The 25,753-nt window shown below is 40.5% G+C and overlaps 1 protein-coding gene and 3 pseudogenes across 2 annotated transcripts in view; 3 read left to right on the top strand and 1 right to left on the bottom strand.

The window, feature by feature from the left end:
* Positions 1 to 576: 576 nt before the first annotated feature.
* LOC148039219 (uncharacterized) lies at positions 577 to 7,632 on the bottom strand. Its single transcript, XM_087675103.1, has 4 exons — positions 7,492 to 7,632; positions 4,260 to 4,561; positions 4,074 to 4,111; positions 577 to 1,214 (listed from the first exon to the last, which is right to left on the bottom strand). Exons 2-4 carry the CDS (start codon positions 4,317 to 4,319, stop codon positions 890 to 892), a joined length of 423 nt encoding a protein of 140 aa, XP_087531229.1. The 5' UTR covers positions 4,320 to 4,561; positions 7,492 to 7,632; the 3' UTR covers positions 577 to 889.
* Positions 7,629 to 25,753, top strand: part of LOC148039216 (uncharacterized) — a 35,269-nt pseudogene continuing 17,144 nt past the window's right edge. Inside the window, exon 1 of the transcript XR_015690375.1 lies at positions 7,629 to 9,258. The product of XR_015690375.1 is annotated as an uncharacterized LOC148039216 (transcript). The remainder of the gene's footprint in view (positions 9,259 to 25,753) is intronic.
* On the top strand, positions 9,274 to 11,091 carry LOC148039218 (uncharacterized; annotated as a pseudogene).
* Positions 23,440 to 24,307, top strand: LOC148039217 (uncharacterized; annotated as a pseudogene).

The raw sequence follows: 25,753 nt of genomic DNA, 5'->3' as shown, positions 1-25,753 counted from the left end.
TACTTACAAACTCAGCCTGCCAAGATGCGACACCTCTAGAGCCATAGTGAGACGATCTATATCTCTCCATCTGGATCCGTCGCGCCCATTGGTGTCGTACACTCCCGCCCGCATGAGCTCTCTACATCGCCTCCTCCCACTCACGAGCATGTGCACTGCCTGGAATGCCATGTCCTAGCTCTCCTCGATCCAACTGATCTTTCTAAGCCCTAGATTACCTCATAAGGAGAGCCTTTTTGTTAGCCAGGATCTCGCCTACTTTTCTCTTCGCCCAGACTTCATCAAAATGGCTATTTTTGGGATTTGAGTAGGCCGCATGCATCGCTCTAAGGACTTCATTGAAGTGGGATTTCTTTTGCTTGGGCTAAGACTTGAAATAATTTTTGTAGTTTGAAGCAACTACTTGCCGCAAGTACTGTAAAACCTCACGTCCCCTCCTATCATCTAAAATCCCTCCCGCAGCAATAGTTAAAGAGTAATATGTCTCATGCCCATCTCCCTCACCATCCGAACTAGAGGAACCCCCAAAGCACGCCCCCATGCATCCCCTCCCTCTATTCCCTCTCCTTCCCCTACTCCCTCCAATCTCCCTACTCTCCCTACGGCCACTCTCCGTGCTCTCCCTATGTCCACTCTCCCTACTCCCCCTATAGCTACCCTCCCTACTCTCCCTACTCTCCCTCTCTCCACTCTCCCTGCTCTTCCTATATCGACTCTCTCTACTCTCCCTCCCTTCACTCTCCCTACTCTCCCTATGTCCACTCTCTCTACTCTCCCTCCCTCTACTCACCCTCCCTCCACTCTCCCTACTCTCCCTATGTCCACTCTCCCTACTACTATGATGTGAACCATGAGGAAGAGTCGCAGGAGGTGTGGGGTCTATACCGGCTCAGGGACATGCGAATGGACTGAATGGAGGAGTAGTAATAGGGGAAGGCATGACTGAAGAGCCCCCCGCTGGAGTGACTGCAATTGAAGGAGAAAGAGTAGTGAATGAGAAAGAAGGAGAGGGGAGGGGAGTGGGTCTAGTTGTGGGCAAAGCAGAGCCTTTAGTGTATGTCCACAACTCCTCTGGGATGGGCGGATGACCAAAGAAAGCTTCCACCGCCTGTATAAACTGCTCTTGATTCCTGGCGAGGGCATCCTTCTCAGGATCAAGAACTGGATGATAATATCCCCCAGACTCTGATCCCCTTGCTCCTGATCCCCACATACTGCACCAAGCCAACATTCACTTCACAAATTAGAATACACAAGAAAAACCCAAACGTGGAACTTGAAGCATACTTAATACTGAATAATTAATACATAACAACAATGTCCACAAACTTGAAACATACTTAATGCTTAATGCTTAATACATAACATCATCCACAACAAAACAAGAAATGACAACAAAACAAGACATGAGAAATGAGAGAGACATTGCATAAAGATTATCATGAACAAACTTGAGGAATCTAGGATTCAGCCTCATCTTCAATAAGGTCAAGCCTTGCTAAACTGTCTATTTCAACGTCTACACTAATATCTAAGCCTATAAAAAAATCGATTCCACTACTTGAGGAGCTACTATCCTCAATATACTCATCATCACCAATGGCAGTATCTCCAACATGCTCATCCTCCACTCTCATCTTAGAGTCACAATATTCATTTTTGTTGTCGACCACATCATCCTCCACCGTTGCCATGAAAGTACTGTATACTACTTTAGAATGTGGCAAGATGGGGATGGCATGCCACCATCTATTATTTTCCACGCTAGGTGCATAAATGACCTACACAAGCAAGAATGAAAGAATGCAAAAACGACGGTTTTCAATCAAGTACTAAGCAATGTTTACGTGAGCAACGCATTCAAACTTGCATTGCTCCATCCATACATTGTTTGTAGGTTGAGCAACTCCAATGAAACTCATAGAACAAAGAAGGTGCATCCCTCAAACAATGGGATCGATGTTGCTAAAAAAAGCTCGTCATTCTCTGCGCATTGATCTCCCTCAATCCGATGATGCGTAAAGAAATCGCGAACCATATCATCCAACACTTCCTCCTCCACTACCTCATGAGGCAATGGTGAAGGGCTGCTATTTATGAATATATATCTATATAAAAGTATATGAATATATTTTAATATATATAACAAAGGTAATGTATATGTACATATAAAAAAAATACAACACACATATTAAAAAAATATAAAAAACGTAAAAAAACGTACTTTTAATGCATACATCTTGCGTTTTTCTATTAACCAAGACATACATATATATATATATATATATATAAGTATATGAATATGTTTTTTATACATGACAAAGGTTATATATATGTATAAATTTGAAAAACAGAATATATATATCCCAAATAAATAAAAAACGTAAAAAAAAAATTTTTTTTGGCATATGCCTTGCATTTTCATATAAAACAGGAGACACACACACACACACACACACACACACACACACACACACACACACACACACACACACACACACACATATAAGTATATGCGTACGTTTCTTTGTATATAAAAAAGATTATGTATATGAGTATATTGAAAAAACACAATATATATATCAAAACAATTTTAAAAATGTAAAAAAAATGTAATATTTATGAATATGCCTTGCGTTTTTAAATCAAATAAGATATATATCTACATAAAAATATATGAACACATTGTATTGTATATAATAAAGGTTATGTATATGTACATATATAAAAAAAACAATACATATATCCAAAAACATAAAAAACATACAAAAACGGAATTTTCATGCATACGTCTTGCGGTTTTTTGTTATACATATATACGTCTCTTCCAAAATCTACAAGATTTGGTGGGCACAAAGAAGGCAACGTATGCTCTAGAAAAGGAATGCTGACTACATAGTCTGACTAGTGTTATATAGTCTATTTCACCTGTTTTTTGTAATCAGAAATGTGAGCAATTTTCTACATTTTTAGTCTTCTACTTGTGGGCACATAAGCACCTAGGTCTTAGCTGGATAAATAAATATGACACTATCTAACGGTAAATAGACTGTAGGTTATAAATTACAATATATAATTATATGTTATCAGGTCTTTATATGCTTTGTATGGTGAGTGCATGGTAATATTATTATGTGTGAACATACTACATACTATATACTATAAATGTATCTAGATACAAATATATATATATACCTATATATATATCTATACTATATATGTACTACTATATATATACATATACTATATATGTATGTAGAGATATATATATACCTATACTATATATGTATGTAAAGATATATATATCTATGTCTATATCTATATATTATATAGATATATACTTCTACATACTATATACTAGATACCTATAACTATATAGTACATACCAATGTACTACGTACTATATACCTATACTATATACCTACGTACTACAGATATATACCTATGTCTATATCTATATATATGTATATATCTAGTATATATAGAATATATATATATATATATATATATATATATGTACATACATACATACATACATACATACATACATACATACATACATACATATATATATATATATATATATATATATATATATATATATATATATATATATATATATATATATATATTCTATATATACTAGATATATACATATATATAAACTAGATATACTACATATACTAGATATATAAACTTATACATATGTATATATACTATATATACTAGGTATATACATATATACTTATACATTGAATATATGTATAAATACTTATATATACATATAAACTTATACATTGAACATATATATATGTACTATATTCATGTTTAATTAAAATAATAACATTAAACATGAATTAAAATTTAAATTAGACATCCACAAGTTAAAAAATTACATACAATCATGAACTTGAAAGGAGATGTAGTACAAGCGGAGAGCTAAAGCTTTCTTGGAGAGCTTATTTGAAATGCTTGAACCATTGAAACCTATATATGAACAAAAAATATATTACATCAAAGCAATTAGCATGATTAGGTTTACATTACAAAGGGGAAAGAAATAGAGAGCTTACCTTAGATGTAGAAGATGCCTTGAAGTAGAAAAGAGTACCTACATTGATGCATTCATCCCCATAACATACATTCATGCACAAAAAACCCTAGATCAGAAGCAAAGAAGTGAAGGGCAGAGGTGGTGGGCAAGGGGAGGGCAAGGGAGTGCAAGAGTAAGAGGAGAAATCAAGGAGATGGAAGCATACCTTGCTGAATTTCATCGACGCGCACAGTAAAACGAGTCTCGAAAAATTCTGAGCGCCCATTTTTAATTTTTAGTTTTGCGTCTATTTACGCCGTCTATTTTTGCGTCTAAGTGAAATAAACGCATGTATAAACACATGTATAGACGCAATTTTAAATGTATTAATAAACATAAAAATAAACGCAAAAAATAATTTATGTGTCTACAGCACGCGTCTATGAATCCGTTCTCTTGTTGTGTTCCTCATTTGCGAAGGTCATCCTTCCCGGTAACAGTGCCAAAATGTATGTGGAATCGGTCCCACTAAGCTCCACGGTCGTATTCCACAAGAAAGAAACCACACAAACGGTTAGTTGTTGCTAAACCAAACTCTAACAAATGCTAAAGATTGGGATCAAAGAAAATATACACTTAAACCTACATAACTTAATCAAAACACAATAACTTCAAGAGTTATGAGTACTCTACCTTGGATCCAAGTGTTAACACGCTCAAGCTCTCCATGAGAGCTCCAAAATGAGTCCACATAAAAATGATTCACGTTTTAGGATTTTTAAGCTTATATAGCCCCACCTCCACCCACACTTGGGCGATCAAAATAGTATTAAATTGGTCCTAAACCTATATATAATCCTAAAATATCATTTTCTGACATCTAAACTATCCTAAAGACATTACAAAGCTCTTGAAATCATTGCTATATCTTCTCTGCATCCCCACAGCTTCAAACATCCTTGTATCACTGGCACATCCCATACGTATGTCCACTTTGTACACTGCACATAGCTTTATATACACGAGTCTTATCATAGCTATTAACAATGCTCCATTAAATCCCAAATGTGTGTTTATTTATTACTCTTTGTGGCTATTACTAAGGGCAAGGTTTCCACAAGCTAGCTGCTAGTCACTACTTTGTTTTGTCTCCTTTGTAGTTATTCCCACGTTGCCCAATGTAAATGAAAGTGTGTTCATATTCATTGTCATCTTCATAGAAGCATGATAAAGTCAATGCCACCTTGAGTTTGTCTATGCACTAATAATCAGCATCTCTATCCAAAAACGGAACTGATTTCTTACTTCTATACCAGGGATGTCCCCAACATTTTCAAATCCTTGCAATTTCTCCACCCATCGTTGCTTTTTAAAATAGAGGCTGCATCCAGATCCAATCTTGAATGCCAACTATGCTTGCTTATCAAGCTCCTGCAGATGCAATTAAACTCCTGAAGAGTCCTCTTTACCAAAGCCCAGGCACTTTGTTTACTGTTCCCCTAAGAAATGGGAAGTGTCCATGAAGTATTTGGCATTTTCCCTGGACAATTCGAAGTGATCGTCCAATTGCCTCCCTATCTTGCCTATATCAGTGCCCTAGCATATACTCCACGGCCATATGTGGTGAGGCCTCTCTTAGCTATATTGTCTTTCAAGAAAGCAGAATAGTTTCATTCTCTCTAGCTTTTCACTTCCCATCTTGCAAGAAATTTGCCAAAGCTCATCATTAAGAAGCCACTAGTTTTTGCCAATAGTGGGGTGCTAATCTTTGTAGAAGTATAGCTGATTGTTTCTTCAAACCATACCTCTTTGCAGTCGACACTTGTCCTTGCGAGCATTCATGATCACCATCCATCCTTGCCTCCACCAGTTTCACCAACATTGTGATGCCATCAATGGAAGGAATCCTAGCATCTTGTCTCCAGTCACCATTTCTTTTGACATTCTTACCACAACCTTCCGAGTAGTCCCGCACTGTAGAAGGCCTTGGCCTCTTACTGCCAGCACCCAAAATTGCGACTATTGAACTATGAAAGGTGAAGCAACTAGAGAATACATAGATGGAGGCTTTATGGAGAGCCTGAGAATGAGTCGATGTATCTCTATCCAGCCCAGCACTTCTCTTGGACATAAATGCCCTAGGCAGGAGCAATGTTGGTTTCTACTTATAAGTGATGTGCAAGTGTTGATCCCCTGCACCTGCCAGGTTCCATTGAGGGGAAACAAAGGGTAGCGATGTAGGTGGTGTGGGAGCTTCATATGCCATGTCCAAGTCATGCTATTCCTGGCCAATTTCCTATTGCAATCTTGAAGTAGGGCAGGACAATGGGCAAATGATAGATTTGAGTGTACTTACCAGATTGGAATGCATGGTAGGTGTGTTGAGCTGGGTTTCTTGCAGAATATTGAGTTGCTCAAGCACACTTTCTCCACCGCCATCATCGTGTCCCCCATATACACTTGCATGCCTAGCAGGCGACATGGTGGCTAGCATGTCCAATGGACTAAGATTGAGTGCAGTGGGCGACCTGTGGGTTGAGATTAGAAGAAGGTATCTCTGCATCTTGCTCAAAGATGTGTGCATTGGAAGCAGGGGAAAAAGAGGAAGGGGGAAGTTTAAATTCTCGTGCGCCAGAGATGTCGACCGACACCAGCAATCAAAGCTTGGAGGGGTCCCATCACTTTTAGATGGTCCAAGTTTTTTTCGTCGGCCTAGTTTCACAAATTTGACCCTAGTTTTTTTTGCCATGATCAGACGGTTCAAATCGCATTAAAAATCGTGCATGGAGTCCTTACCCGTGGATCCCACCTCTTTAGCGTCGACCAAAATCCGTCGAGAGTGGTATGTGTTTCTTCCTTACACTTAGGCCGTATTCAGACTGCGAATGGCACAATGAAGGGCATAAGACTAAATGCTTCACACTGGCTAACCCTCGGCGTCAAATCTGCACCTCACCTAGATTAACGAAGGACTGTGAGCCATGTGATCTAGATTCAAGTTCCCGATCCGCATGTGCAGGGAGTATTTTTCCCGTGCTTGCCGGAAAAGGTCGGTACTCATTCTCCTCCTTCGTCCATGGAGTCCACCAATTAGATTTCGCCAACTCCAAGTTCCACCATTCACTTTTGGTAGTGACAATGACGGGTAGGAGAGTTAATGATTCACACTGGCTAACCCCCGTCATCAAGATTAACGGATGGTTGTGAGCCATGTGATGTGGGTTCAACTTTCCGACCCGCATGTGTAGGGAGTATTTTTCCGTGCTTGCTGGACAGGCAGCCTTTAGAGGCCGATACTCATTCTCCTCCTATGGGGTCCACCAATTAGATTTTGCCAATTCGGAAAGCCACCATTTAGTTCCGGTAGTGTGAACCCAGCCTTAGTGTGTAATTCCGTATCAGTGCATAATTAACGAGTAGAGAGAGAGAGAGAGAGAGAGAGAGAGAGGGGCAAAAACCTGCTGGAGACGCGTCTCGCGGACGTGGAGAAAGCAAATCTAGCTTCACATCATCAGCGATGTGAAATCCTAGCTCAAAATCCTTAACTTTGAGAAAATCTCCCCAGTTCACGGCGCCAAGTTTGTACACGTCAGTCATGACAACTCCTACGGACAACCCATCATCACAGTTGTTGGGCTCGTCCGATTCCGCAGTTTTGGCAGCAACAGCAGCAGCTATGGAGGTCTTCCCGAACGCCCTCTACGGCGGTGCCCATATCCACAAGAGCCTCCAAGCTTACCGTCTCCGTCTCCAAGAATACTCCCATCTTGAAGAAGAGGTGCTTGCCTGCCTCAATTACTGTGGATTTGGTCTGCAGAGGAAGAGGGCTTTTCCTTGTCCTTCTCTCTTTTGGCGTCTCTGTCCCATAACCCCTTCACCATGGAATGTGCCATCTGCAACTGCATCATGGAGTTTCCTGGTCCTTCTCTCTTTTGGCGTCTCTGTCCCATAACCTCTTCACCATGGAATGTGCCATCTGCAACTGCATCATGGAGTTTCTCAACATCTCTAGTGCTAAGTATAACATTGTCTTCACTGCCAGTCGTGGAGCTACCTTCAAGCTGTTTGCGTATGCATATCCATGGGATACTAGTCCCGACTTGTCACTATATATGACTATGAGAGAAATCTGTGGGTTGGATGGAGCAAAGAGCTTTGGATTGTGGAGCTAGGGTATACAGGGACAAGTTTAGGTGGCCTTCCTTGAGGGTTTACTCAACTGAGCTGAAAAGAAGCTCACTAGTGGCACTGGTAGGAAGACAAAAAACAAGCTCAAGAGGCTGCTGGGTGCGAATCCAGGTCTCCTCACCAGCTCTTCTCGCCTCACTGTTGCATCATGGCTGGATCGTATCTGGATAAAGTAACAGCACATCTAGAAAGGGCAGAAGAAAGGACTTTTTGTTTTCCCAGTTCAGTCTCGTGTTTCATATCAATGGATGTCCCTTGCGCAGCAAAATCAGTTGCATGTTCTGGTCGATGCCTCTTGTCTGGGCCCAAAAGGCATGGACTCGTTGGGTCTCTCTCCCTTTTTCGCCCATCAAGCTTTTTATAAGAGGCATCGCCCATCAAGTCTCTTTTTATAAGCTTTTCGGTAGTGACCCTTCAAGCTTTGGCTGTCTGCTAATAAGATGCTCTGTGGCCCAAAGCATTCAGGATGGATTGGGAGGACTTGTATCATGCATGGTTCGCATCACTCCTACGCCATCTAACTGGTTATAAGCTCCTTTTCGACATTAGAAGATAGTGAAGGTTTTGAAGCAAAGAATATGTTCCATGTGTTTTCTGGGCCAATGCCAGCTATTGATGAGATAGACATCCCAGCCCATTGCATCTGCATCTCCTAGTCTATATGTGATGATAATTATAGCTCTGCCTGTGAAGATGCAGAGCTTGAATCTCTAAGCCATAGTCCTGTTTTTAGTGAAGATGGCCATGGCATTTCCTTTCCAGTTGATGTCAGTTCGAGTCCTATTAGCATTGGCAATTGTGCCTCTTTCTCTCTTAGTGATCCCCTCCGTGATGAACCCATCCCATCCCTAAGAACCCTTTTGCAGCTAGCTGGTAAGGTGATCAATGTCACGAGACAAATCAAGGGTCTATGTTCCGGGCTGCTGCACCTTCACACTGGATGTGTTGGAAATAGTGAAGACAGCAATGGAGAAGATTTCTTTGTCTTCAAAGATGCACTCGAGGAGTTTCTTGAGGATGAAAATAATGATCTTAAGGTAAGTTGATCGTAAATGCCGCTTATGTCTCTAAAGTGCAAGCCAGGAACAGCTAGCTTTGGGCAATGGGGAAGAACTGTCTTTGGGCCCAAAATCTAGTGAGAAAAACTTTGACACTTGTTGCAAGCATCGTGGCAGTCCTCAGTACGCATATTATAAGCGGTGATGGCATGACATGTGAAGCATGGATACATGCACAACATAAAGACCAAGACCTCTTCCTCTTAACTGAAGTATGTGATCATTTCCAGGCAACTCTCAGCTCTTCAGAACTTCCAAAATGGAATGAAGAGAAGTGTGAGCTGTTCTTAGAGGAAGGTGTGAATAAGCTGGAGCATGTGTGAGTCACTGCTTCTTTTGTGTGTAGACGAGGTAGGAGAGCTAGGTGAGAGGTTTTCGAAGTTCAGGAGGTCGCTAAGAAGTATCCCAAGCTGCAGAAACTTTTTCAGTCTTGTATTCGGCACTGATTGGAAAGTGGTGGACCTAGCAACACAGCTGCAGAGGAAGATCCCAGTCCGTGTGAGATTGGCTCTCACCCTTTCACTTTTTACCGTCCCATTTATTTGATTGGAAATAGTGATATTCTTACCCAGGTGTGAGATTGGCTCACACTTTCATTTTTTACCGCCCCATTTTTTTGATTGGAAATAGTGATATTCTTACCCAGGCTAGCAGCACTGAGACCAGCAGCAGTGAGTGATGTAAACACAAATCCAAAACATGTAATACGATATTGGAGGCCACTCGGGGCAGCATACTACGATTTCATCGACACAAAAGACAAGCTAGCTGCAACCATTCTATTGGCACAGATGAAGTTTGTTGATCCCACAGAACTGAGCTGGGTGACTCGGGATTTAGCTAGCTGTTTTTGCTTGTATTGCGGGATTTGATGTGGCTGCATGGGGGTCTCTTCCACAGCAACTTGTGGCAAAGCACATGAGGACCATTGTCAAGATAGGAAAGGCCAGGGAGCCACTGTGGAGCGGCTCTTGCTGCTGGTGTTGCTATGTTGTTGCATGTTGAGGACAACAAATTGCTGGGTGATTTTCTAGACAAGCTGATGGAGGTTTGCGTCGATGGTGGTGCATAAAGGTATTAGGGGGAAGATGGTGACCCCGGATTGTTATCATGCTAGCTATGCATGAGTGTACGAAGAGTAGACACTACTACATCGAACCTGTGACGATGGCCACCTTCTTGAGTACTATGTTTGGGAGCGATATCGTGGAGAAGTTGAAAGCTAATCTTGTGAACATGGAAGCAACTCTTTTCTTCAATTCTTTCACCCCAACATCTCTGGAATTTTCTCACCAACTATTGGGAAGGGCCTACGCTACAATGGTTGCAAGGAGGAACGAGTGCATTCTTTTACTTCTCTTCCTGCTTGTCATGGACCTTCATCAGTTGGCCCTCGTGAGTGTTATGTGCTGCCAAGAGCTGCAAAGGTTCTGAAGGTCCACAGCTAGGTAGTAGGACAAGTCAAAGCTAGTGGAATAAGCAATCCTTTGGGAAAGCCATAGAAGATCTTCAGAACGAGAGTAGGGTGGATTCCTCTGCAAAACGTTTTTTTCCAATTGGCCACACAAGGGAGTGTGATCCTGAAGTTCGTTATAACACTGTAGTGGGGTGTGGCCTTTCTTGCTTCAAGCACCTTTGAGCAGCATATATTCTTCCTAAGTTGCTGCAGCTGTCTAGGACTTGTGGACATCTTTAAGGATGCTGATGTTTGATGACTGTGAAAAGGTTTTGTTACATGACATGATCCCTATGGTTTACCTCGCACACCTTGTGGGCCACTTTGTGGTCTATACTGATGACGGCTTTGCCTATATGCAGAACGATTATCCCAATTAGAATTGGTTCCCACGAGTTCTTCATTCACATGCGACCTCACATGCAACTGCCTTTCTATCAAACATCTCCCTAGAATTTGCATGGATACTGATCCTGGTGGCGGCGTGGAGAATCCAGGCAGCTGCTCAGCTGACCATTGATGATGGGCTAACTCGGTCAAATCTTGGTTGGACGAGTGTGGTGAAATAGGGGGATGTCTACAGTTCACGGTTCCATCCGCCCTCTCACAGGTCAAATTTGATGATTTTTATTTTGCAAGTAGTATAGCTATCTTCTATTTGCATATATGCACATACATTGTCATAAACACAATATGCATGCACATGTCAAATAAGCCATATACAAACGTATAGATATGTATACCATGATGCATCTGTGCATGCATCCATGTGTATCTGGTGCCCTTACCTGCTGTTTGTTGGATGACTTCCACCTCTAATCGAACATGTTGAGCCACTTGAAGCACCACTATTCTCTGGCCTGCTGACCAAACTTGTTGAGCCAACACTATTTTCTTACCAGACGCCAAGTTCTGATGCCTGCACAGGAAACAAATCTTACAAAACAGCACAATGTGCATGAGTTATGTAGTTCACAAGGTGTTGATTATAGCAAACCAAGGAAAAGACGAAAACACACCCCCTTCTTCTCCTCACAATTGTAAGAGTTTAGCAAGGATCATTGTTTGGGTGTGCCTTAGCTATCGATATGGAGATTGTGTATTCACTTGAGACATGTAGGGTTAGAATTCGATGTCTTTGTGTTGACTAATTTGTTGAGTATGAATGGGAAATGCATTATGGTGAATATATCAAATGTTATCCGTTACCTAGGTGTGAACACACTAGGTGCATATAGAACAAGGTGAGGGCTAGTGGAGGAGCTTCACTACGGCCTGCCAAGTAGTTGGAGAGTGTAAACGTGGAACCCAAAGAATCTTGCAGTAAGTATATATATATAGTTATCATAACCTTAATCTGTGCGCCATTGTGTGGCTCCCTTTGACATGCAGTATATTTTTAATAGCTTAAAATTACAAAACTAAAGCAAGTGGGCCGTGGCCTTTGATGGTAGTTTGCAAAGGCGTAGAATAAACGGTGCAGGCGGCAGTGTTGAATTGAATAAATATAATACTATATATATAGATAGAGAGAGAGAGAATAGTGTACAGACGGCGCAGACTACTATATATATATATATATGGCGATGGGCGGCAGTTTTTTAAAGGAGATATATATATCGCCAATTGACTCGTAATATTTGGGAATGGCAGAGCCTGCAGAGGTTCAATTTGGTGATCGCGTGTGTGTGAGCGTGTAAATATTTGGGAATGGCAGAGCCAGCGGAGGTTCAATTCGGTGATCGCGTGTGTGTGTGTGTATATATATATAGAGAGAGAATATTGTAAAGGCGGCGCAGAATAGTATATAGTGTAATATATATAACAAGTTAATGGCCTGAGCCAAAGCACTCATTGTTTTTCCTTATTCACAAAAGCTAGAGCAACGCTAAGGCCTTCCAAAAGGCATGAACTTAAATTAGAGAGCTCTTTAATTGTAAATAGCCTATTTAAAGGCTATCCCTAAAAGGGAAGTAAGAGTTGCATTCTTATCGCTCACGTCCTCCTCTCTCTCTCTCGCGCCGTGCAACAGTGGTATCAGAGCGAGGTTGCTCAACCTTCTTCATTGGGAGTAGCCGAGTTTCAAGCAAGTGAGCAGTCTTTAGTAGCTATGTGATGCTTGGGTCAGGCAACATGAAATTGCACAGAGCTGATTCTACATGAGGTCACCTTGACACGATGCTGAAAACTTCATTTTCTATGCGGGTGCTAAAATCTCTCTCTCTCACACACACACACACATATATATATAATTTTATTTATTTATTTATAAACAAAAGATAAAAAGGTATTTTTTTAAAAGAAAGAAGATCAAATAATAATAATAATAACAAAATAAAAATTAAAATTAAAAAACAAAAAACAAAAAACAAATGCATGTGTGTAGAGTGTGTCAATGTGTGTGTGTGAGAGAGTGTGTGTAAGCGTGTGTTGGGATTGTGTGTGCGCACATGAGTGTGCACCAAGGAGAGAGAGAGTGTGTGGTGTGTGAGAAAGACGAGAGAGAGAGGGTGTGTGTGTGTGTGAGCGTGTGTTGGGGTTGTGTGTGTGCACCAAGGAGAGAGTGAGTGTGTCTGTGTGGTGTGTGTGAGAGAGAGAGTGTGTGTATGTTGGGGGGTGGGGTGTGTGTGTACACATGAGGGTGCACCAAGGAGAGAGTGTGTGTGTGGTGTGCGAGAGACACGAGAGAGAGAGAGAGAGAGAGAGAGAGAGAGAGAGAGAGAGAGTGTGTGTGTGTGTGTGTACACACATGCACACATAGTAATGTGGTGCGAGAGGAGTATAAGGCAAACAACGCGGTGCAGTGGGTGATGCGGGATGACTTATAAGCCAAGCACACAGCCCACTACTACGAGGGTGAGAGTGGGTAGGGTGTGAAGGGGGAGAGAGCATGGGAGGGAAGGTGTGAGGGGTGTGCAAGGAGGTTGGGGGGGTGCAAGGTGGAGATGAGAGCAAGGGGGATGTGAGGAGGAGGGAGGTGTGAGGAGTGCGAGGAGGGGTGTATGGCGTAGGGGGGTGCAAGGGAAGTGTGTGTGGTTATATATATATATATATATATATATATATATATGGAGGGAAGGTGTGAGGGTGCGCGGGGAAGGGGTGTGCAAGGAGGCTGGGGGGTGCAAGGTGGAGATGAGAGCAGGGGGGATGTGAGGAGGAGGGAGGTGTGAGGAGTGCGAGGAGGGGTGTATGGCGTAGGGGGGTGCAAGGGAAGTGTGTGTGGTTATACATACATACATACATACATACATGCATGCATGCATGCATGCATACATACATGAGAGAATAAGAAGGAATAAAGGAAGGGGAGAGAGAGAGAAGGAAAAGAAGAGTAAAAAATAAAATAAAGAAATTAAAGAAAGATAAAAAATAAATTATTTAGTTAAAAAAGATATAATAAAAACGAGGGTGTGCGTATCGGCATCTTGTTGAGTTGGTATGAGACATGGGCATGGCACACACTCCGAGAAGAGAGAGGGGAGAGCGTGAAGAGATCGCACAGGAGACGGGAGAAAGTGCCCACTTTAATTATATTATTCTCCTTTCTTATATAGGTTTTCATATACAACACTTTCTCTATTTTTACCATGTAACTTTTTTACTTTACCTTTAGTGTGGATAAAGCTTGATGTATCCAACAATTGTCCCTATCAAGTGTTATCCACTCTTCTAAGTAACTTTCAGGGTCTAGACTTCGGCAAGTATTCGCACTTTCGGGGTCCCTTCTATGTAATATGGTTCCCATAGAAATTGTCAAATAGAATCAAATCCATGAATATTATGTAGAAGGACTAACTTATCAGATGTGATGAAGTCTATGAATAGAGTCTTCAAGCAAGAGTGGAAGACGTAAGGTAAAAAGAAACTTATCTTCTAAACTTTGTTGATTTAAACTCAAGACTTCATGGATGACATCTTGAAAGGATTATGTTAGCCACACAACCAAAGGCTTGATGTTGTCTTAGATTTGCAAATATATGCTATAGAAACAACGAGTATCCCTTATCATAAGTTTCAAAATATTCTTTCTCCAAGGAACAAGATTTGAACTCAGGTATGCAAGTCTATAAACAACTTAAGCAAGGTAGGCTAGCCAAGCAGCACAATAGGTTCTTGTGTTATGTTCCTCAATACTGCCAATTAAGCTGTGTGCTTGATAACAGCAGCACCCTTTGATGGTGGTGCAAAACCTGCACTGATGCTTGATGGCTGGCATGTAGAAGTGTGCTGAGTATACGATCGTGGCTAAGACACCCTTCGCAATTGCCACCAGTGCTTGCGCCAGCCTAAATGTTTCATTGAAGTGGCCTTTTGCTCGATGCATAGCACTAGCAGCATGTGTACTATCTTTTTCAGCAATTGCAAAATTGCTATAGTAGATCTTGTTGGTTTGGCACAACCTAGCATCTATGTTTGGTTGGAGGAACTCCCAATCTCTAGATGTAAACTTTTGCACAAGCTTTGTTTGCAGAGCAGCCTCCTCGTGGGCAACCTTGCTCTTGCCATGTAGACTTCTGCTTCTCCTCCTCCTCCTTGGTGGTGATAATTCGGAGCAAGGGCATATAGGAGTCCAATGATCTTTTGCTACAGGGTTTCAGCAAGGGACTCATGCTTTGGACAGATGCGGCATTCTAGCTTAATAAACTATTGTAGCACAATGACCTCTTCTTCGTTGGATGAAAAAGGACCAAGCTCTAATACTAATGTTGAGTTGGTGCGAGACATGCACGTGGCACACAGTCTGAGAAGAGAGAGAGAGAGGAGAGCGTGAAGAGATCACACAGGATATAGGAGAAAGCACCCACTTGAATTAGATTAGCCTTCTTTCTTAAATAGGCTTTCATATAGAACACTTTCTCTATTTTTACTATGTAACTTTTTGGCCTGCCATAGTAGGCCTTAGCATTGGGTAACATGTTTTTGGCAAAAAAAAAAAATGATGGATAAGATTACAAAGATTGTGTGAGATGACTTATACAAAAGTGAAATATATTAAATGTTTAGATTTTTTGTTTATTAGTGGGACAGCCTAACCTTAGGTTCTAATTAAATTTGAAGGTCACAGTTACCTTTTGCCTTTATATTTTTTCTTACTTACCTTTATATTTTCTCTTACCTTATCTTTGCCTTTATTCTTTCTCTAACCTTAGTTTCTAATTAATTAAGTTTGGTTTTTTCATTTTTTACTCTTTCTTTCTCTAGGCAGGCCATCGTGGAAAGCTTCCACTATTTTACACTTGTTTGCTTTATCTTTACTGTGGATAAAGCTTCATATATCCAACACATCTAGGGACAGAAAGAGAGAACATATGTGCAAAGTTAGCATATATGTGTGGGTGCATGAAAGTGGAAGAGAGAGTAGAAAAAAATAAAGATAAAATAATAAAATTAATAAATAAATAAGATTAGGTATAGGAAATAAGGCCCTGGGTGTGTAGCACATGCCATCATAATTAGAGGTCTAGGCTTGACTCCCACTCCCAGCAGGGCCACTGCGGAAGTAAAATTAAATAATGAATAAAAATAATCATTAAAAAAGATTTAAAAAATAATAAAAAATAAAAATAAGAGAGGAAATGTATGGAAGAGGGTAAATGTACATTCTTGTGTGGTACAAGGCACACATGGTGACTCTTTGGAGTGACCATGGTGAGCCCTTAAATATATAGGAATGGTGCACTATTGGGCATGTTGGCACACATGAGGGAAGAGGTGCAAGCACGGCAGCAAGAAAGGCGCACATGTGGAAGGTATTCATTGGTGGATGGTGTGCCACATGGAAAGTGAGCTTGGTGAACCAAGGCAAGCTACCATGAACATGCATTTTTTCTAATGGTCATGGAGTGTAACCAGGCTAATTGCATGGTAGCTGTCACATTAGCAAAAAGTGCAAAATGAGGTACCATGATAACTACTACACTCTTCATGTGTGCATGGTATGAGAAGAGAGCATGGGACAAGCATGCGCAATGAAAAATTTATTGTGAGCATGCAATGGAGTATCTGGGTTATATTTCCTAAGTTACGGGTAGGCGCTCGGAGTGGGTTTTTCATCGCTTAATACTAGGTTTGTATTTGAGCCACTTAAGTGGCTTGAGCCACAATAGTGGCTTACTACCTCATTCTATATTATTAGTTTTACAACACATTACTTTTTGACAAACCCACAAAATAATATATCATGGAGACCTTCTGATATAGAAGAAAATTTGGATATACCACTTGCCCTTAGAAAATGCAAAATAAAAAATATGCTTTGCTAAAAATAGTAAACAGTCACAAAAAAGGCTTTTAAATTTGGAAGTATAAACATATTTGAGGCCCAAAATGAGTTAACAGATTTTTTCCTAAAAATAATAAACAGTCACAAAAAAGGTTTTCAAATTTGAAAGTATAAACATATTTGAGGCCCAAAATGAGTTGATAGATTTTTTCCTAAAAGTAGCACATGCATAAAATCATGTTATATACATATCCAAATATTTTTCAAAAAAGTTTCAGGATGCTCTAACGAATTTTAAGGGTATTATATGCAATATCATGAGTAATAAGCACTTTTTGGTTAATTGTGTACAAATGGCGACCCTTGAAAAGTAGCATAAGCATTCAAAATATTCTATTTCTTTTTTTTATTAACTCTCTATATGTATTGGGAACAAATCCCTAAAAGGGTCTCTTGACGTTCTACATGGTTAAAGAGAAAATGAATTTACATAGAGATTGCTTATACCTACAAAAGTGACTCATGTTCACACAAACCTAGTGTTAACGATGCTGAAATTAAAAATACAAAAGAGGGTATTAAGGGGAAATGCTTTAGGTAACTATAAAGAAGTTTTTCTAGATTTTAATACTCGATGGAAAAGGAATGGCCTTAGGGCACACATCTCACTTGAGGGTGTGTATGCATTAGTCCAATTTCATTAAACACTTCTATTGGGAAGTACTATGTGGAGCTTATCTATAATCAATAAAATTTGGATGAAAAAAATAACTAGATGTGTTTCTTCAGTGTGTAGGGTAAGTGAAGAAACTCTTTTTTATCGTTATGGTAATGTTCTAGCCACTATCCAATGTATCAAGGTAGTTTGCAAGTTGTATATGACTATATACAAGTTAAAATATGCAAAAGAAATCTCATTCTAGGGAGTTAAAAAAAATGGAGCCTCTGCACTTAACTTGTCCTCATAAAGATACAACCTTAGTAATCCAATCTAGACTTTCAAAATGAGAGGATCTTTGAAAATTGTCAAAGCATGTTTAAAATTAAAAATGTAATTGCAAAATCTATTTCTTGACTCCAATTGAAAGCAATAGCAATTATTGTTTGCATGATATAAGTCAATGAATCCATCACAAAAAGTCATAAAAAATAAGGCTCAATTAGTCTTATGGACTAATGGGTGGTTGTGCATGCAAAAATTCACACAAGGAATATTTTTTATGTTTTGTAGCAGTGACCCAAGAACTTCTCTCTATGTGGATGAAGATGGTATAATCCATGGACATCTTGGATGACCATTTGCAAGAACTTGATGAAGGCATCACTACATTGGGAAGGGATTTGGCATGGATTATGCACAAGCTTTTGGCTAACCATGGCCTTATTATTTTTATGTAGATTTGCTTGTTGGATATTTCCTATTAACATCAAGATATGAAAGCTCAAGCTTTTTAAAGCAACAAAACAAGGGCCATGCTCCTTTTTTGTCTACCCTAGGTAGGAGCTAGCATTGATTCTCCACGTTGCTTAGCTCCATGGCATGTATGATCTTTCATAGCATGTATGCATGTGAAGTACTATACATGTCATGTTTATTTCATTTTCTGGTCCTACTTTATAGGAAGAACGTTGAGGAGTGGTCATTTTCAGTGCTCTTATGATTGAAGGGTCAATTATATATTCTCATCATTGATTCTCCACTTTGCTTAGCTCCATGGCATGTATGATCTTTCATAGCATGTATGCATGTGAAGTACTATACATGTCATGTTTATTTCATTTTCTGGTCTTGCTTTATAGGAAGAACATTGAGGAGTGGTCATTTTAAGTGCTCTTATGGTTGAAGGGTCAATTTTATATTCTCCATGTGTTCCAACCTCACTAGTTTCAAACCTTCCATGACCCATCCCTTAGTCAAGAACTCTATATTTTGGTGAGAGAGAGAGAGAGAGAGAGAGAGAGAGAGAGAGATTCAAACAGGCCATTGGATTCACAATTCACCAAGTAGGATGAGGTGGAAAGAAGTTTGGATCTCCCTATTGGTACTAGTTGTAATAAGAAGCATTTGACATGGTGGGTGAGTTGGGCTTGTCCAACCTAGTTGCATTTGGTGCATCCTTATCAACATTGGGTGCCAAGACATGGTGAACTAAGAGAATGTGCATGTTATGGTGCACATGAGTGCACATATGCTTGTGTTAGTTGCTTCTAACATATGTTTCTACCATGTATAGTAATAGACACATTAATATTTTATTTTACTCTTCTTTTTCCTCCAAAACATTTAGAATCTTCATTAATTTGCGAGCTAGTTTGTGAGGCATTAGGGGGTAGCATGATGGAAATGGATATGCAAAGGGAAAACACATTGTTTTAGCACATTTCCAAAGCCATTTCCTATGAGAGATTGTGAATGTGCTTGTCTTATTGGTATATCACTTGTACCATTCTAAAGCCATAACAATCTAAATTTACACAAAAGAAAATTCATAATGAAGGAAGAAAAAAGAAAGTAAAAATTGGAATATTGGCTACATAATCATAAAGATTTGAAAAGCACACAAAAAAAAAGCTAAAAGAAATACATGATTTACTAGTGCAGACTAGCTTGCTATACAAGTTGGGGCCAAAATCCTCGTAATGTAGCCAAGTAAAAAATGTGTGCACATCTCTTTAACCCAAGTTTTTAATATGGCATTGTCATCACCTTTCCAACATGGGGAGGATTTGAATGCAAGATGGGAGATAATCTAAAATTAATATAGGTTAACTCAATTCCATCTTGATATGGCACTTTCGCACTATAAGAACTTCAGTGGGTGACCACATAAATGGTGTAGTTGGGTGTTGGAATTCAACATGAGAATCATCAAATTAGGACCCTAATTGTGGATGTACTTGACCAATACAAGATGCTATGTCATCGTAACATCACTATGGGACTCCATCATAGCCATAGGAGGAGGAGGAGGTAGGGAGCTTGTAGTCACCGCCCAACCATAGAGAGAATGAGGATAACACATAATTGCCAAACATATAAAGTAAGTGGCCTACCTATCCACATATGTGTAGTCACCCGCCAAGGTACTCCAACCTAGGTACCCTCACCCTAAACCTTGGATACACTCACTGCTCGTGCTTTGGCATGTGGTCTTGATATCTGATCGAGATCTGCCCCCACTACAAGTAGCTCAAATGGGCCATTAGAGGCTATGTGACATTATCCCCCCCCTTTTAAAGCATTTTTTAATGTGAAAACACAATGGGGATGGTATTGGTAAACATATTTGAATATTCACATTTAGAGGTCTCCTCTTTCATATCCTTCCACTAAGCTGATAACTATCTATACACAATCTACCATGTGTTTCCATTTTCGAACAAAAAAATCCTCGGTTTGTGTGGAAGTCATGAAAATATAAGGACACAATAGAATCTCAAGACACGCTATGTCGTCATGGAAATACATTGTTTTTGGCAAACCACAAGTAAACAAACTTGATGTATCTAAGAGCTCTCCATCATGCTAATCAGTAGACTATGCTTCTTTGCTACACTACCAAAACAAGAAGATATCTCCATACATAGCTCCATGGCCATAGGAGATATAGACTAGAATTACTCATAATCTAGTCTGTGAATCCCATAGTAAAAGAAGAATTCACAAGTGGCCATTAGTTATAGATAGTTGACCACTCATTCTCAAAGAGATGATTAAGTTTGAAGATTTTCCTTCAAAATGACTATCGAACCTCCCATCTATTGAGGATGGAGTCTGATTTATGGTTCTCTAGAATTCTTTGGTGATAGTCGGATCTGGAAGTCAGGGATCCATAAGTCAAGAGATCTAGAAGTTGGATTTGGAAGTCAAATTCGAAAGTTGTATTCAGAAGTCAAATTTGGAAGTAAAGGATCCAAAAGTCACAAATTCCATATGGAATCTATTACATGCCGACCTTTAAAATTAACGTGCACAAAAAAGATATATCTAGGAAAGGTTTTCTTGTGGGAGATTACAGTGTATACAAGAAATTGGATTGCTGTGTGTGTGAGAGAGTGTATGTGAGAAGCCTGGTGGTGTGTAGGAGAAGCTCTCCTTCTACAATTCTTTGTACTTGAGTCTGATTGTGATTGCTTTCCCATGGATGTAGCCAGAAGCTCTAGTGAACCACATATATCCTGTGTATTGTCTCTATCTCTGATTGTATATCTCTTAAGTATCTATTTTTGATTTTGACTAGTAAATCTCCTTAAGCTAACTATTGGACAAGTATCTTGGACTAGGGCAACATTAGGTTTGTCCCTAGTAACTAGTATGAGAGCAAGGTTACCTGCTAAACTCGTGAAGGAGAAGTTCCTTGGTCAAGTGGGAGTTATGGCAAAAGAAATCAAGTTGAAGATTGAGAAGTTTGATGCAAGAATTAGCAACATTGGAAGATACAGATGGAGGACTATCACTACTAAAAGGACCTCTACTTACCATTGGAAGGTGAGGATAAGAAGCCAACCACCATGACTCAAGATGAGTGGAAAGTCCTTGACATAGAAAGGCATTGGGGACTATTGGATTGATCTTGGCCTCTTTGACCATCTTCAATATCTTAGAGCAAAAGACAATCAAGGATTTGATGAAGTCCTTGGATACACTCTATGAGAAGCCATCTACATCCAACAAAGTCTTGTTGATGAAAAGGTGGTTTAACTTGAAGATGGCAGATGGTGACTCAATGATAGAGTACATAGATGGGTTTGATATGCTCTATAGCTAGCTTACAATGAGTGGGAGTTACATTTGATTATGAGATTTGGACTCTCATCATGTTGTCTTCCCTTTCAGACAGCTGGGATAGTCTAGTTATGTGTAGCTAGCCTAGAGCCTGTTGGCTTCATACTAGGGCTTTGACTAGGCTTGACTAGTTTGTCCTCGGCTTGTGGTCACCCAATGGGTGGCGGTCTTTACTATTACGCACCAATGCAGTGGCTTGCCTACTTAATTCTCCCAATTGTCCACCTACTCTTCCTTAGATATTCTTATAGTCTCTAGCTGTATATATAGTAGCTCGACCCTTGGGTTGAGAGAGCTAGATCAGAGAAGTGGATTATTATGATGTTATTGTGTAGTCACATCAATCTCTCATCTTGTATGTACTAGTTGTTATTGTCATTTTAGTCTGTTAGAGTTGTGCCTTAGTTGTTCACTCTTGAGTCTCCACTGCACATAGTAGCCTCTTCACCCCTTTTGTACAGTTGGTAGTCGTGGACCTGACAGTGTTGGCCGTGATTAGCTTGTATGGTACGTTGGTTTGACAGAGTCTTGTTGTGTACTAGCATTCTATTTCTTATTTATGTTCTGTGTTGTGAGTTAGGCTTGTTGCTTTCAATTCTATGTGGTTTTATTTGCTAGTCATTGAGGTGTGCATGCATTAGAGCTAGCTTGATTGGGTGCATATTGCACATATAGAGTAGCCCCTTATCAGAGAGCATAGTACAACATTTCTATCTATAGTTGCTCTCAAAAATTTAGCACACCCAGTGGGACCACTCTATTGGATAGTGCTAGCTAGGTGATGTGTGTAGTGCATGCCTCAAACCCGCTCTTGGGCAAGAAGAGTATGGCTGAGGAGTCCTAAGAGAACTCACCGGAACCTATCTAATCCTTGCAAACTTCCTACCTCCACTCTCTTGACATCAAGTGCAGCAGATATAGCTGCCTTTCCCTGCATCTATTCGGATCCCAAGGTAACTCTTTAAATGCCTATGTGAATGACTTGAATAATGAATCTCTATTGTCTCTTAAGAAGGAGTTAGAAAACTTAAGGCGACAACAGGCGCTTCAAGAAGAGAAGACATCATTGGTAATGAAATCTCAACCAATCGACATGGTGGTCCAACTCAAGAAGGGATTAGAAGAGTTAAAAGCTTAACAAGAAGCCAAGGTATAGGTATGGTGGACTATTTGTCATAAAATGGGCCATTCATCTCAAGAATGCCCCCAGAGGATTCATTGTCAGTTCTGTGGCAAAGGGGGTCACAAGGCCAAGAATTGCTATCATATCAAGGGTGTTCACCATCTACACCCAACCTTTGCCTCGACTATGCAAATAGGGGCCACAACCAATCCTTCATGGCTATCTCTATCAGCCCAAGGTATGTCACCTTCTTTGTTACCTACCCCTCCCTTGGCCCAGAGCTTCTATACCACACCTACACCTTCATTAACGCCGACAGCCCAGGGACCAAATCCTATTATTCCACAAGCACCTCACCCTCCACGCTTCAATAACCCTAGAGTAACCAACCGCCTAGTAATGTGCCATAGGCGTGGGGAGTATGGCCACTTTTAGACTCGTTGTTCGCTCCCTAAAGGCCCCTCTCCTTGTAGGCATTTCCCAGAAGCCAAAGATCATTATATTAGGGATTGACCAAGCAACGACTGTCCTCCTCTCTCAACATGATTTTCATTGCTACCTTACTTGCCATGCCCAAGCCTTTAGTGTTTACTAACCCATCACCTTCCCTGCAAGCTATGGGGATGCAAGAAGCCTCAAAAATACTTACAAGAGCCCAAAGAGCGGCTCAAGGGGCGCCAACTCAACAGCTTCCAACAGCCACTCATCATACTCACCCACCTAGGGGATCTGTGGATAACATGCTTGGCAATCAAGAGCCTATCGCCAAATCCGAGGTGAGCTCAGCTCTAGAGAAAGAATATGCAGAGACCCTACATGACCTTTCAATTCTGCTTGCACCCAAGGAAGCTTCTCATCTGTCAACCAAGGACATCTTGAAGACCTCTTATAAAAGTATCTCTCTGTACGAACTACTTCAAATGGATACTGCATCTTGGGGTGAAAGCCATACAAGATCTCTACCTGACTCATGGTGCGGTAATCCCATTAGAAGAGTCATATACAATCAGCTACCCACCAACCCCTATTACTGATTGCAAAAGTCCATGGTTGGCAGTCTCTATTTATAGGTAGCAATTCTTCAAAGTAATTGTAGATGGTGGATTAGGCATAAACCTCATGCCAGAATTCACTCTGATCAAGCTAGGCTTGCAACTCACAAGAGCCACCACCTTCACCATAACCCTTGTTGACCAACATAAGGTCCAGCCTATGGGCGTGGTGGAGCAAGTGCCCATGGTGGTTGGGGATTTCACTTTTCTTATGGATTTTGTGGTTTTCAAGTTACCACATATGGATGGTGGCTTCCCCTTACTCATTGGAAGGCCTTGGTTGAGGCATAACAAGACCTTACATGATTGGGGCAATGATAAAATGTGGATCACAACCCCTGATACCGATCACCATCAATTCCTCTTAGAAACTGGGACTGATTAGTCCAACAAGGGCACCACTTTCACTATTGGACAGTAGGAAGCCAGTAAGATCAAAGTTGGAGCAGCAACGAAAGACGTTTCAAAAGAGGAGCCAAAGCTTATTTAGTGGTTAGAAGCCTCTCTAGATCCTACATGTTTAATTCTCGAGATGGAGATAGTCGAAGAAGGACTTGACTTTCAGAATGTAAAAGAATCATCATAGGAAGATGTAAGCTCTATGGGTCTCGGTGGACCTATTACAAATCACTACTGAGGTAAGAAATCACCTTTGTATGTGTAATTAGAGAACATGCCATTGGATGTGAATGTACAGCCTAAACAAACCAAGAAGGAAATCACCGCAACGTCCATGAGGCTAGGGTAGGACTAGGTCTACTCCAAAGACATCCAGAATGACTTATCAATTGAGGAACTTCCTCCAGCCTAGTTGCAAGAGAAGATTCAAGAACTTCCTATTGACCAAACCCCTACCCATGATAGGGATACTCTTACTATAGCTAGCCAAGATGCCATAATAGAATGGAATCCATCAAATTAGTAGGTCAAAGAGGTGAACATTGGTATAGAGGCAGTGATAGGGATACTCTTACTATAGCTAGCCAAGATGCCATAATAGAATGGAATCCATCAAATTAGTAGGTCAAAGAGGTGAACATTGGTATAGAGGCAGAGCCTAATCCGATACTCGGACCACCCCATATTATTGGATCAGCTGATCACTTTTATTTTCAGCTGGATAGATGTCTTTGCTTGGTCTTACAAAGGCATTCCTGGTATCAATCTAGCCTTGGGTGTACATACCATTTCCTTAGTGGAGAATAACAAGCCTATCAGAGGCCGGGCATTTAAGCTCAACCCCAAGTATGTAGTGGCTATCAAGAAGGAGCTAGGCAAAATGTTAGACATAGGGATTATTGCACCCATTGAGCATTCAGATTGGCTATCCCCAATGGTGATTACTCCCAATAAACATTCTAATAAAATCCAAGTTTGTGTGTATTTCAAGGCTCTTAACAAAATCTTCCACCACAAGTCTTTCTCTTATTACCCAATGGCTAACGGACAAGCCCGAAGTACCAACAAGGTGCTCATTGCAATGCTTTAGAAGACTTGCTTCCTTCATCCCACCACTTGGCCAATAGCTATTTTGGATGCCACTTGGGCCTACAGGACAACTTTCAAGGCTACCACTTAGTAGTCCCTGTTTCAACTTGCCTTTGGTTTGGAAGCAGTTGTGCCTTTTGAATTCGAGGTCACAGATGGCATATACAAGTCCATCATGTTGAGAAGATCCCCTCGTTGTAGAAGTGTCTGAGCAGGTGGATGCACCCATCCACCACGGAATAGATTGTGGCTATTAGAGAAAGGATGCCCATTAAGTCACTGAGCTCTATCAGGACTTCCTTCTTCCTCCCTCTAAAGCCAGGCATCCGTGTTGTCGTCTTAT

The sequence above is a fragment of the Lygodium microphyllum genome, chromosome 3, assembly GCF_053477565.2.
Source record: "Lygodium microphyllum isolate KBCC chromosome 3, Lygodium_microphyllum_v1.1.10, whole genome shotgun sequence".
Taxonomy (NCBI): Eukaryota; Viridiplantae; Streptophyta; class Polypodiopsida; order Schizaeales; family Lygodiaceae; genus Lygodium; species Lygodium microphyllum.
This window is presented reverse-complemented; position numbering and strand designations above follow the sequence as displayed.

Bases quoted from the DNA above. Each gene is read 5' to 3' on its own strand.
- LOC148039219 (XM_087675103.1), bottom strand. From the start codon at position 4,319: ATGGGCGCTCAGAATTTTTCGAGACTCGTTTTACTGTGCGCGTCGATG. The intron at 4,112-4,259 runs GTATGCTTCCAT...GCATCAATGTAG, and splicing joins CGTCGATGAAATTCAGCAAG to GTACTCTTTTCTACTTCAAG. The intron at 1,215-4,073 runs GTAAGCTCTCTA...GGCTTGGTGCAG, and splicing joins AGGCATCTTCTACATCTAAG to TATGTGGGGATCAGGAGCAA.